The sequence below is a fragment of the Haliotis asinina genome, chromosome 5 (assembly GCF_037392515.1).
Source record: "Haliotis asinina isolate JCU_RB_2024 chromosome 5, JCU_Hal_asi_v2, whole genome shotgun sequence".
Classification (NCBI taxonomy): domain Eukaryota; kingdom Metazoa; phylum Mollusca; class Gastropoda; order Lepetellida; family Haliotidae; genus Haliotis; species Haliotis asinina.
This window is the reverse complement of record NC_090284.1, coordinates 839,585-853,461: the sequence shown is the minus strand read 5'-3', so window position 1 is coordinate 853,461 and position 13,877 is coordinate 839,585. Positions and strand designations below refer to the sequence as shown.

Below are 13,877 nucleotides of genomic sequence, written 5' to 3'. Positions count from 1 at the left end.
CAGATCCATAAGCACGAGATTGTTTTAAGTTGGAGTTGTACTGTGGATACCCTCCTCATCCACACCAGGTGAACATATAGAACACTTACTGCCTTTTTCCCTCCCATGTCCTTGAACGGGTTGGAGTAGTTGAATGGTGGGGCCTCCAGATAGTGATTGACGACACTGCTGAAGATGTCGAAATCGGGCATGATTGGGGGAGAGGTGACAACACTTAAGAAGTGTCGGAAGGCTGCTGCACTGCGTCTTGTTACATTAGTGTCGAACAAACCTGCAATACAACGAGAGTGATGTTAGTGTCGAACAAACCACACGAGTGACCTCAGTGTCTTCACAGCAAACATTACTTGACCGCACTGACTCACTAATATAACACTGAAATGACAATGACATGGCATTTACGCGACACTGCCTAGATACTACACCTACATGACATTGACATGACACTGCACTGACACGACACTGACACACCACTGACTCCGACACTGACATGGCACTGACACGACAGTGATACTACACTGACACGAGACTGACGTGACACTGACACGACACTGACATGACACTGGCACAACATTGACATAGTACTGACACGACAGTGACTCTACACTGACACGAGACTGACATGGCACTGACTCCGACACTGACATGGAACTGACACGACAGTGATACTACACTGACACGAGACTGACATGGCACTGACACGACAGTGACTCTACACTGACACGAGACTGACATGGCACTGACACGACAGTGACTCTACACTGACACGTCACTGACATAACACTGACTCAATATTGAAACTCATGTCCTGGACTCCGCTGTTCCATTTCGGAAACGCACGATTGTCAGTCAAGTGTGAAAGTGTGTATGGTATTGCATGAATTTACCTTGCATGAATTTCTGGGGATTCATGGAGTCGAACTGGTTGACCTCCACGCCCACCACGAAGTAGTCTGCGCTGTCGAGGAGTCCAGCTTCATACAGGTGGTCCATGAGTCCCATAAACTCGTAGTAGAGGCCCAACATGACGTAGACTGGAAGAACATGATGGCTTCAGGTGGGTTTTACAACACAGCGTCAATGTGAGAACTCTTGGCAAGTTAATGTACTGCATAAGCAATGGCTCCTAATAAACGATAGTCGTGCTCATGATATTAATCACAGCAGTATGTAGATCTGACTGCCGATCTCACCTCTGAACAATGCTAGGGTATTGAACAATACTGAGCCTAACCCATCAAGATATTACAACGGTGTTATGCTCTATGTGGGTTATAAGACGAAAAGCTTCAACATTGTCCCCTAAAACCATGCACCAGCTGATTCCATATGCCACGTGACCTATGTCCACGAGTCACAAGTCTTATGTTGTCACCCGTAGGTCGTAATAAACAAATACGAGGGCTAATCAAAATGTTCTCAGCCTACATAACATCTAGACTGGTGACACCAACTAATCTTAGGAGTGTTGTTGGACAGTGTCCGATCTTCATCAGCATTTCCAGTTATTTTGCTCAGGTAAAAACAACAGGTCCTTGAAGCATACTGGGGTATACATATGTAGGCATAGAACTTTTTGACCAGCCCTCGCAAGAAACTCCGTATCTGTTGTCCGATCAGATGCTGTCACTGACCTTCAAGAAGCCTTGACCTTCAAGTGGCCTTTTCTAAGTATTGCCCAGATATTGCCTTCTTCAGCAGATTACCCATAATGCTGTGATGCATCCAAGTGTGTTTGTTATTTTAAGGAGGAAATCAGCAGTCTTGCAGCTGTATCATTGTGGTATGTGTAATTAATCCAATCTGTGCTTATCCGACGTTTCTACTGCACAACCCTCACCTGACAAACTCGTGACACACAACATATTTATGACTTGAGAGATAGCAGTCGAATGGGTCAATTCGTCCATAACAAGTGAGTGAGTATTGTTTAATGCCGCATTAGAGGAGTTGCAGCTCTTCGCACTGATAATTGATTATGAATTGATCCCGCGTGACTGGCCAGTACATGATTTCAGAACAAAAATGAGTAAAGTGGTCAAAACGTATGTCATTACGATTCGTCTGCAAATAAGATACACTGAAAAAAATAGGCGTCATGCACTGCAGATGAGTGCCAAGTCCTGAAAGGCACGAGGTACGCCTCGCCATGAAGATGTTGGTGCTGCCTCTGATACGGGCAGTGTAATCAGTTCGTAGAGGATGCACATGAGCATTATATGTGGGTCGACGCATCGGAGAAGGGGAGCGGGGAGACAAACATCAGCGTCAAGAGCGATAAGCCCCAGCTTCAGTGAGGCGACGCAGCAACACACCTCCCAACTCTCACTGGCAGACATTGAGAGAAGATTATTGAACTAAATAATCAAATCAATTTTCCTCTCAGACAGACACGCAAATATAACATCAGGCACACTGCACACGATCATTTGAATACACAAGTGATTTCATAGGTCCGTCATCAACTTCCATATGGTACACTAAGTACACTGGATGTTTATACGTTTGTTCTAGCTGATAGATATAAACGGTACTTAAAGTCTGACTTGCGTGATTGACAAACAGCATCTCCAACAGCAGACCCAGACATCCGGAACTAAACCCTACTACCAGGCACTCCTAAAGAAGTTGTAACTGGTGAACAATTTGTTCACTATCCTACATATCCTGACACCTACATACATGTTCTCGAAATCTAATATGTATTTATATAGGTTCTAGTACACATGACCTTCACCTCCCTACTCCATGATCTTACATACATGACCTTTACCTCCCTATTACGGTAGGTATCGTATATACATGACCTTCACCTCCCCACTACGTTATCTCATATACATGACCTTCACCTTCCTACTACGTATTCTTATATACATGACCTTCACTTTCCTACTACGTTATCTCATATACATGACCTTCACCTTCCTACTACGTTATCCTATATACATGACCTTCACCTTCCTACTACGTATTCTTATATACATGGCCTTCACCTTCCTACTACATTATCTCATATTCATGACCTTCACCACCCTAATATATTATCTTATGACCTTCACCTCCCTAATACATTATCTTATACACATGACCTTCACTGTTCACTTTTCTACAATGACTCCTGTCCACTATATTCATATCACAGTCTATGTTACGCCTGTGCTCGATATTCCTGCTATTGTCTATGACACATGACTTCCTACATCGTGACACCTACTTCTTGTGTCAGTCTTGGTCTCCGCCACGATCTTGACGAAAGGGTTCTCCATGTGCTTGTGGAAGTAGGGGCTGATGTATTCTCTGCGAAACGTCACGTTGATTCCATACTCCTTCAGCAACTGAAAAGGTGATTGGTAAATTAACACATGGCCGGCAGTGTGTCGGATAACACATGGCAGTCAGTGTGTCGGATAACACATGGCAGTCAGTGTGTCGCATAACACATGGCAGTCAGTGTGTCAGATAACACATGGCAGAGAGTATGTCGGATAACACATGGCAGTCAGTGTGTCGGATAACACTTGGCAGTCTGTGTGTCGGATAACACTTGGCAGTCAGTGTGTCGGATAACACATGACAGTCTGTGTGTCACATAACACTTGGCAGTCAGCATAACACTTGCCAGGGGCTGCCGTAAATAGAATTATATGACAAACATGTGCACTAGTCTCGAGGAGGAATTAAATTATCATTTATCACGCCACACAAATACAAGCACATATAAAGTTTCAGATTTTCGACAGTCGCAATAAATTCGTTTCGAATTAACCATTTGATCAGAAAATTTGAACTTTTTCAGACCAGTTAGTGTCCAAACAGGGCGTGAACATTTAAAAGTGTGAGTAAGTTATGGGATGAGGCGGTGGGTGTCGACCACAGCACGTATTAGGAGGAGTCGGATGGATTCGGGGAAGATTATCGAACTGCGCTGCAAAGAGTGGCTATTGTTTGTATGCAGACTGACATATTCATTGGTTTGTTTTTACAGCTATGAATGCCTCCGTAAATTTGTTTCATGAAAGTTACACTGACATTCCAAAAATCATAACGTTTGTTAGAAAATGAATGATATAGGAACATGAGACATATGACTCTTTTACTTAAATAGCTCGCTACGTCAGGAAATGGACATTAGATGTAAGAAATGCAATACAGAAACATGTATGAAACCTTGAGCATGTACAAGCTACGTGGATGTGTGCGCAATATATATACTGCATAGTAAAAACCGGTGAAATATCTCCCTATATATGATACCCATGTTACAGCTCGGGATCGGTTGGTCTTCACCAATCCATGCTTGTCGCATTAGGTGTGGAACGGGATCAATTGGTCTTCACCAATCCATGCTTGTCGCATTAAGTGTGGAACGGGATCGGTTGGTCTTCACCAATCCATGCTTGTCGCATTAGGTGTGGAACGGGATCAATTGGTCTTCACCAATCCATGCTTGACGCATTAGGTGTGGAACGGGATCGGTTGGTCAGACACACTGACTAGGTTCACACATGTCATCCTTTACCATTTGTGTAGATAGCTGATCATTATGTTGATAGGCATCGAGAGACAAACATATGTACATTGGGAGACATACAGATAGATATAGGGAGACGTACAGACAGGTGTAGAGAGGCAAACATATGTACATTGGGAGACATACAGATAGATATAGGGAGATGTACAGACAGGTGCAGAGAGGCAAACATATGTACATTGGGAGACATACAGATAGATATAGGGAGATGTACAGACAGGTGCAGAGAGACAAACATATGTACATTGGGAGACATACAGATAGATATAGGGAGACGTACAGACAGGTGCAGAGAGACAAACATATGTACATTGGGAGACATACAGATAGATATAGGGAGACGTACAGACAGGTGCAGAGAGGCAAACATATGTACATTGGGAGACATACAGATAGATATAGGGAGATGTACAGATAGGTGCAGAGAGACAAACATATGTACATTGGGAGACATACAGATAGATATAGGGAGACGTACAGATAGGTGTAGAGAGACAAACATATGTACATTGGGAGACATACAGATAGACGTAGGGAGACGTACAGATAGGTATAGAGAGACAAACATATGTACATTGGGAGACATACAGATAGTACATTGGGAGACATACAGATAGGCATAGAGATACATACCGATAGACAAAGAGAGATATACAGATAGGTGTAGAGAGACAAACATATATACATTGGGAGACATACAGATAGACGTAGGGAGACGTACAGATAGGCATAGAGAGACCAACTTATGTACATTGGGAGACATAGGCATAGAGAGACGCACAGATAGATTTACACAGATATACAGATAGGCAAAGGGAGAAAATTGGCATCTGTCAGCCTTTATTCAGTATAGTAACACGAAGAGAACTCCTGTTTCGTATTAGCTATATCTCAATGAGCGGCGCTACTTGCACAATGTCAGTCCCCAGGGTGTCAATCAGCAGTCCATAATGAAATGTACTAGTAATTAACGACTGGGTGATTTGGGCGATGTCCAAATACCCTTGACAAAAGTAGGATGTCGGACAAGGTAAGAAACACCCGTATGAAAGGGAGGGGTAACCACTAGATGTCTGGGAGTGGTAGCTAATAACTGAGTGGAAGGGGTAACTGCTGGCTGAAAGGGACAGGTAACCGCTAGGGGCAACTACTGGAAGGGGCAACTACAGTAGATGACTGCCTACTAGATAAGGGAGCCAGTAGATGAATGCTTACTAGACCGGGGGAACCAGTAGATTATTACTTCCACGACAGGGGGAGCCAGTAGATGACTGTCTACTAGACAGGGGGAGGCAGTAGATGACTGCCTACTAGATAGGGGGAGCCAGTAGATGACTGTCTACTAGATAGGGGGAGCAAGTGGATGACTGAATACTAGATTGGGGGACCCAGTAGATGAATGCCTACTAGATAGGGGGACCCAGTAGATGACTGCCTACTAGATAGGGGAGTCAGTAGATGAATGCTTCCTAGACCGGGAGAACCAGTAGATTATTGCTTACATGATAGGGGGAGCCAGTAGATGACTGTCTACTAGACAGGGGGAACCAGTAGATGACTGTCTACTAGATAGGGGGAGCAAGTGGATGACTGCCTACTAGATAGGGGTAGCCAGTAGATGACTGCTTACACGACGGGGGGAGCCAGTAGATGACTGTTTACAAGACGGGGGGACCAGTAGATGACTGCCTACTAGATAGGGGGAGCCAGTAGATGACTGTCTACTAGATAGGGGGAGCCAGTAGATTATTACTTACACGACAGCGGGAAGCAGTAGATGACTGTCTACTAGACAGGGGGGGGGGGCAGTAGTTGACTGCCTACTAGATAGGGGGAGCCAGTAGATGACTGCCTAGTAGATAGGGGGAACCAGTAGATTACTGCTTACACGACTGGGGGAGCCAGTAGATGACTGCTTACAAGACGGTGGGAGCCAGTAGATGACTGTCTACTAGACAGGGGGAGCCAGTAGATGACTGTCTACTACACAGGGGGAACCAGTAGATGACTGCCTACTAGACAGGGGGAACCAGTAGATGACTGCTTACACGACAGGGGGAGCCAGTAGATGACTGTCTACTAGACAGGGGGAGCCAGTAGATGACTGTCTACTACACAGGGGGAGCCAGTAGATGACTGCCTACTAGACAGGGGGAACCAGTAGATGACTGCTTACACGACAGGGGGAGCCAGTAGATTACTGTCTACTAGACAGGGGGAGCCAGTAGATGACTGCCTACTAGATAGGGGGAGCCAGTAGATTACTGCTTACACGACTGGGGGAGCCAGTAGATGACTGCTTACAAGACGGTGGGAGCCAGTAGATGACTGTCTACTAGACAGGGGGAGCCAGTAGATGACTGTCTACTACACAGGGGGAACCAGTAGATGACTGCCTACTAGACAGGGGGAACCAGTAGATGACTGCCTACTAGATAAGGGAGCCAGTAGATGAATGCTTACTAGACCGGGGGAACCAGTAGATTATTACTTCCACGACAGGGGGAGCCAGTAGATTATTACTTCCACGACAGGGGGAGGCAGTAGATGACTGTCTACTAGACAGGGGGAGCCAGTAGATGACTGCCTACTAGATAGGGGGAGCCAGTAGATGACTGTCTACTAGATAGGGGGAGCAAGTGGATGACTGAATACTAGATTGGGGGACCCAGTAGATGAATGCCTACTAGATAGGGGGACCCAGTAGATGACTGCCTACTAGATAGGGGAGTCAGTAGATGAATGCTTCCTAGACCGGGAGAACCAGTAGATTATTGCTTACATGATAGGGGGAGCCAGTAGATGACTGTCTACTAGACAGGGGGAACCAGTAGATGACTGTCTACTAGATAGGGGGAGCAAGTGGATGACTGCCTACTAGATAGGGGTAGCCAGTAGATGACTGCTTACAAGACGGGGGGACCAGTAGATGACTGCCTACTAGATAGGGGGAGCCAGTAGATGACTGTCTACTAGATAGGGGGAGCCAGTAGATTATTACTTACACGACAGCGGGAAGCAGTAGATGACTGTCTACTAGACAGGGGGGGGGGCAGTAGTTGACTGCCTACTAGATAGGGGGAGCCAGTAGATGACTGCCTACTAGATAGGGGGAGCCAGTAGATGACTGCCTACTAGATAGGGGGAGCCAGTAGATGACTGCTTACACGACAGGGGGAGCCAGTAGATGACTGTCTACTAGACAGGGGGAGCCAGTAGATGACTGCTTACAAGACGGGGGGAGCCAGTAGATGACTGTCTACTAGATAGGCGGAGCCAGTAGATGACTGCCTACTAGATAGGGAGACCCAGTAGATGACTACCTTCTAGACAGGGGAGCCAGTAGATGACTCCCTACTAGATAGGGGGAGCCAGTAGATGACTGTCTACTAGATAGGGGGAGCCAGTTTATGACAGGCAGGTAAACAGCTAACTGTACTACTATACTGCCGCGCGAGTTAGGTCACTGAGATGTTTGTTATAGTTTATAATGAAGACAACACTTGTAATTAAGACACGAGAGTTAATGATCGCGAGAGTGCCCTGTGATTATACCGTGTACGGCCAGTACGTGGGGTCGAAAGTACCGGTCATTACTACGAGACACTGATAATGGCGCTTATATTATTGTGTGTGATCGGTCGGGGGGACGTGGAACACGGACACACTGTGGACCAAGACAACTTTCTTCAGTGCCTAGTTGCCTTATTTTTATCTTCGCAACCCAAACTCTGGGTACCACACCTGAAGTACCGTCTCCACTCTCCATTCACCCCCTATCCCTACCCCCTTTCCTTCTCATCCAGTCTATATCCACGATTTACCCCCGGGCCCCGTTTCAGCAATCGATTGTAACGCTACAACTGCCGTACCTCCTATACTGTAACACGGACTTACTGGTCTCGGTGAGGGTATCAGACTACCGTCTCTCACATGATCATAAATTACTGCCGCAAGTTTGGAATTTAATCGATATGACAATGAATTGCAACATGTATTGAATAATTTAGCATTTCTCTAGCCTCAACAGACAACTATGCACTGTTTTTTTTAACCAAGGTATTGGTTAATGCTACGTCGCGGGGTCGGAGGATCAGGGGCAGGTGACTGGCGGTCTGAGAGGTCAGATGCCTCCAGTGACCAGGCACTTTAACATTGACATGGCAGGTGATTACCTGGCAGGTCATACAGCTATTGCACGAGACCGACACGCGAGACGTACAGTTACTATTTGAAATGTACAGTTATTATCCGAGATGTACAGTTATTACCCGATATACAGCTAATACCCGAGATATACAGTTATTACCCGAAATGTACAGTTATTACGCGAGATGTACAGCTATTACCCGAGATGTACAGCTATTACGCGAGACGTTCAGTTATTACGCGAGATGTACAGCTATTACTCGAGATGTACGGTTATCACGCGAGATATACAGTTATTACCCGAAATGTACAGGTATTACGCGGGATATACAGTTATTACCCGAAATGTACAGGTATTACCCGAGATGTATAGTTATTACCCGAAATGTACAGGTATTACGCGAGATATACAGTTATTACCCGAAATGTACAGGTATTACGCGAGATATACAGTTATTACCCGAAATGTACAGGTATTACGCGGGATATACAGCTATTACCCGAGATGTGCAGGTATTACCCGAGATGTATAGTTATTACCCGAAATGTACAGGTATTACGCGAGATATACAGTTATTACCCGAAATGTACAGGTATTACGCGGGATATACAGTTATTACCCGAAATGTACAGGTATTACGCGAGATATACAGTTATTACCCGAAATGTACAGGTATTACGCGGGATATACAGTTATTACCCGAGATGTACAGGTATTACCCGAGATGTATAGTTATTACCCGAAATGTACAGGTATTACGCGAGATATACAGTTATTACCCGAAATGTACAGGTATTACGCGTGATATACAGTTATTATCCGAAATGTACAGGTATTACGCGAGATATACAGTTATTACCCGAAATGTACAGGTATTACCCGAGATGTATAGTTATTACGCTGGAGGTTGTTCTGTGTCTATCTGTCCCTCACATGTATGAAGATGGATTTGTAATGGGGACGTGAGCTGTTTGCGCTCCGTGAGACCCTACAGAGACTGAACAATACCATGTCATGTAATGTGCTTGTAAATTAATGTCCTCAATCGTATTTCACAAGGAAAAGTAAGTCTTTGTGTGCCTTGTATTGCGTGAGGACTGTCACGTGACTACACCAGCACTACAGCTCTGTATAACGACGGGATGCGGAGTTTGCGCTGCGAAATATTTCCCCATGTCAGAACAGAGGAGCGAAACAACATTAATATCCTATCACAAAAAATAGTTGTCTCCGTCACCTAAACTGAATAATACGGAATTTATAATCAGAAATAGATTATTCCCCAACTGCCAGTGTCGATAATGTGTCTGTAATAGCGCCAGATGCAGCTCGTTAACATGCAGAGGTTCGTGGATCACACTCCGCCACGTTATACGCCAATAGCCTTAACGAATGGTATAAGGGGCCGCGTTATTACCCCTCCCTCTCATTCTTTCTCTCTCTATATATCACTAACGCCATTATCCCGGGTGGGTGGGGGCTGCTTCTGGGCAGAACGCCTTCTGCTGCGACTTCCTTCGTCGTGACAAAGAGGTTAGACGTCGATACAACACACTTCCAACAATATCTTGCTCTAATGGACAATTACAGTGTCATTTACCGTGGAGAACGGTATGAGTGACTGTTAGTCAAGTATGAGCGAGATGGGCCCCCAGTGACTAAATCAAATTATTTCTATACCAAGGTATCTGTTGTTTTTGCCGTCCAAACATGAACCTTTCGCATTAGGCCTAATAGTGTCGCTTCATCACAGCTATGTTAAGACACGATCTGGAGGCCCGCGCACGGCAAACAGACATAGGATCTCGCAGCCCTATCTCTAAACCCACATTCTGCCAACAGAACCACTCTTTCTTGGGCGCATTAACAGGAAACCAAAACGGGACATTATTTGATATATATTGATAATTTCCCAAAAGATGATGTCTTTGATTTTGCTGAACAGATACTCTTTTACCCTGACTCTTCTACACTCATAACAAGCATTATCATCTACTCCAATCAACACCAACCATCCATCTACTCTACACAACCATCCGTCCCACTCAACGCCACCATCTGTCCTCTCCGCAGAACCCATCCACTCAACACCGGCCCTCCATCCTCTCCACTTAACATCACCCATCTATTCTCTCAACTCAACATCACCCATCCATCGTCTCCACTCAACACCACCCATCCATCGTCTCCACTCAACACCACCCATTCATCCTCTCCACTGAACATAACCCATCAATCATCTCCACTCAGCACCATCCATTCATCCATTCCACATCACCCTTCATTTTGACACCATCCATCCGCTCCATACCACCAATCATTTGCACATTCATCACCACCTATCCATTCCCTTCAACACTCCTATCCATCCACTTTGAGGCCACCCATCCGCTTCACACCACCAATCAGTTGCACATTCAGCACCACCCAACCAATCCACTCCACACCACTCATCCACACCACACCTACCGTCAATTCAGCACAACCCATCCTCTGTACATACGCCTCTCACCACCATTCACTTCACATCCACTCCACTGGACCAATCCCATCAACACCATCCATCTATTCTTCATCCGCTCCACACCATCAAATTGCTCTACATCGACCATCCGCTCCAGTTGTTGTCGATCCCATGTTGGTGCATACTGAATGTACTACTCGAAGTATGTTCACCATGAACTGCTACCTTGCATATGGTATCCGCCGTATCGACGTAGGACGTCCTATTACTGTGGAGAAAGGTCACTTTGTTCCAGTTGAATAGCTTCAGGATAGACACAAGACTCTTGGAAATCTGGGAATCTGTAGGCTTGGTCCTGGCAAAGGTTGGGTACTCCAGCTTGTTGCTCACCTCTGTCTGCGCACAGTACTGGAACAGAGCAAACAGCTGAGGTGAGAACATGGCGAAAGGAAATTACAAGACCAGTTTGAGCAATGAAACACACATGAATGTTTGTGTGTTTAGGGTGGGGAGTAGTGCAGTGACACTGACACGTATGTTCGTTGATACATCTCAGTTATATATCTGGCCTCAGCTTAGTAGTGGACATACATGTTAGTAGACACAGCAAGGTACATCAAGGATACCCATTTTCACTTTCTTTTCAGGTCTCAATATGGTAGTGGACACATATTAGTAGACGCATCATACCTCATCTCAACTTCTGGTCTCAGTTTGGAAGTGAATACATTCGAGAGAATAATGCAAGGAAGATTTGGTGTGTTTGAGGTAGGTAGAAGTGCATAAAAAAGCAATTTGAAAGTACAATCGCTTGCCAAAGTGACTCCTCCTTTCCACACCACCACCCCCTTCGTGTTTACTGAAGGCGTTTGTTTTGGAGACACTACCTACCCACTTCCAGATGACTTCATCATAAGGACATAACTGATTCTAATGTTTTCACTATTTCTACATGATGCCAAGGGTTTAAGCTAAATACTGAATAGCCACACAAGTGTCAGCTCCCAATATACTGTAAACAGTGCCAGCTTGATTATCTGGACACAATGTTTGTGAAAGATCAAAGTGGAGGTGTCCTTAAAACAGACCCTGTCTAAATCTAGTGTAAGCAATCCAAATCTTTGGCTGGTAATTATGACGGGAATACATTCAGTTTTATTCTGGACATATATTAGATGATACTATTTGAGGACATTCCATTATCCAAGAGGTACCAAATGACATATAGTTTTCATTTTCTGAAATTATTTAGAAATATTATACCTCAATATGTTGTGATGACTCATATCTCGCGAACCGTGCACATTACCCACATATGAGAAATGCTGGATGAGGCTGTGCTGAAGATCCCTTCACAATCAATGGAAAGTTTACGAGCATTGGACATCGAAAAGATAGTTAGACTCACTGTTTTTTGATATCCCCTCGTATACTAGTACATGTTAGTGGAATCATCATTACATCAAGGATACCACATCTCAAATATATATTTAGTCTCCACATCAAAGATACCACATCTCAAATATATATTTAGTCTCCACATCAAGGATACCACATCTCAAATATATATTTAGTCTCTGTCACATACCAAAGTAACCACAACAGAAGAATAGTTTGTTTTGCAAAACTTTATTCCTCCCCTTAAGATATAAGTAACCCCAATACCTATACTAAACTAATTCTACAGGTGCAAATACAACTAACTAATCTAATTACCTAACCTAGCTACATATACAGTTCTGTCTACCACTTATATTGCTAAAGTTCTAATAATACTACTACTACTACTAACTACACTAAAATCCTAATACCCTCACTAATATAGATAATGATTACATATAATCCCAATCAGAAACTAAACAATTGAACTAAATAACAATAAAGGAATTAGCCACTCAGAGAGAACACTTTCTCTTTACAATGTAATCAGAATGTCAGTGCACTGTGGTTCCACTTGGTGACGTCATGGTATTTGTGTGGTATCCCTCACACCCAGGCGATGGTTTCCCTCACGGAGTTTAAGGGGCCTGTGTAATGGTTGATGGCTGTGCCATCCACATCTCACATTACTAGGAGATACATGCTCCTTGTACAACAGGGAAGACTCTTGTCTGTCTCCTTACAGGCGGAGATAATACCCCTCTCCTTACTTTAAGGATAACCGGCCAGTTCCGGGACACTACAATACAATATAAGTAACTACAGTTACTCAGTAAGACATGTGTCAATGTCTTATACTTTATGCATGTACTTTACTCCGATTTACATATTTGAAAGTGGAACAGTTTTTGTGGAACGATAACATTCAAATTTTGAATGGCTTTGTGGCTATATAGTGTTACAATATGCACATATATCTAGAAATACTACATCAGTAAAACAATTTCTTGCTACATCTACTCAATCAATAAATACAAAAGTAATAATGATAATAAAAACTTACGCCAGCCAGCGTGAGATGCAATCCCATACAAAAGTTGAACCCATACAAGTGAACACAGTGGTGATTCTGGCTGACTGTGCAGATTACTACCCTTCCTCACTATTTATATTGACCTCCCATACCCAAGCTACTCAACACCTCTCTATTGTTTACAAATTAACACCCCAGCTCTCTGGCCATACCTGGTCACGCTTCCCTGAACATAACCCTGTTCCCATAGTATTACCGAACATAATCTAACAACAACTCCCAACAATATATAACACACTCTAACAATACCATACTACAT

The 13,877-nt window shown here is 44.1% G+C and overlaps 1 protein-coding gene across 2 annotated transcripts in view; it reads right to left on the bottom strand.

The window, feature by feature from the left end:
- LOC137284627 (speract receptor-like) overlaps positions 1–13,877 on the bottom strand; it is a 147,131-nt gene that overhangs the window by 59,054 nt on the left and 74,200 nt on the right. For both annotated transcript variants that reach the window (XM_067816518.1, XM_067816519.1), the window contains exons 2-5: positions 11,371–11,553; positions 3,215–3,335; positions 888–1,034; positions 90–271 (exon numbers count right to left, since the gene is read on the bottom strand). In XM_067816518.1, coding sequence (XP_067672619.1) covers positions 90–271; positions 888–1,034; positions 3,215–3,335; positions 11,371–11,553 — 633 coding nt within the window. The remainder of the gene's footprint in view (positions 1–89; positions 272–887; positions 1,035–3,214; positions 3,336–11,370; positions 11,554–13,877) is intronic.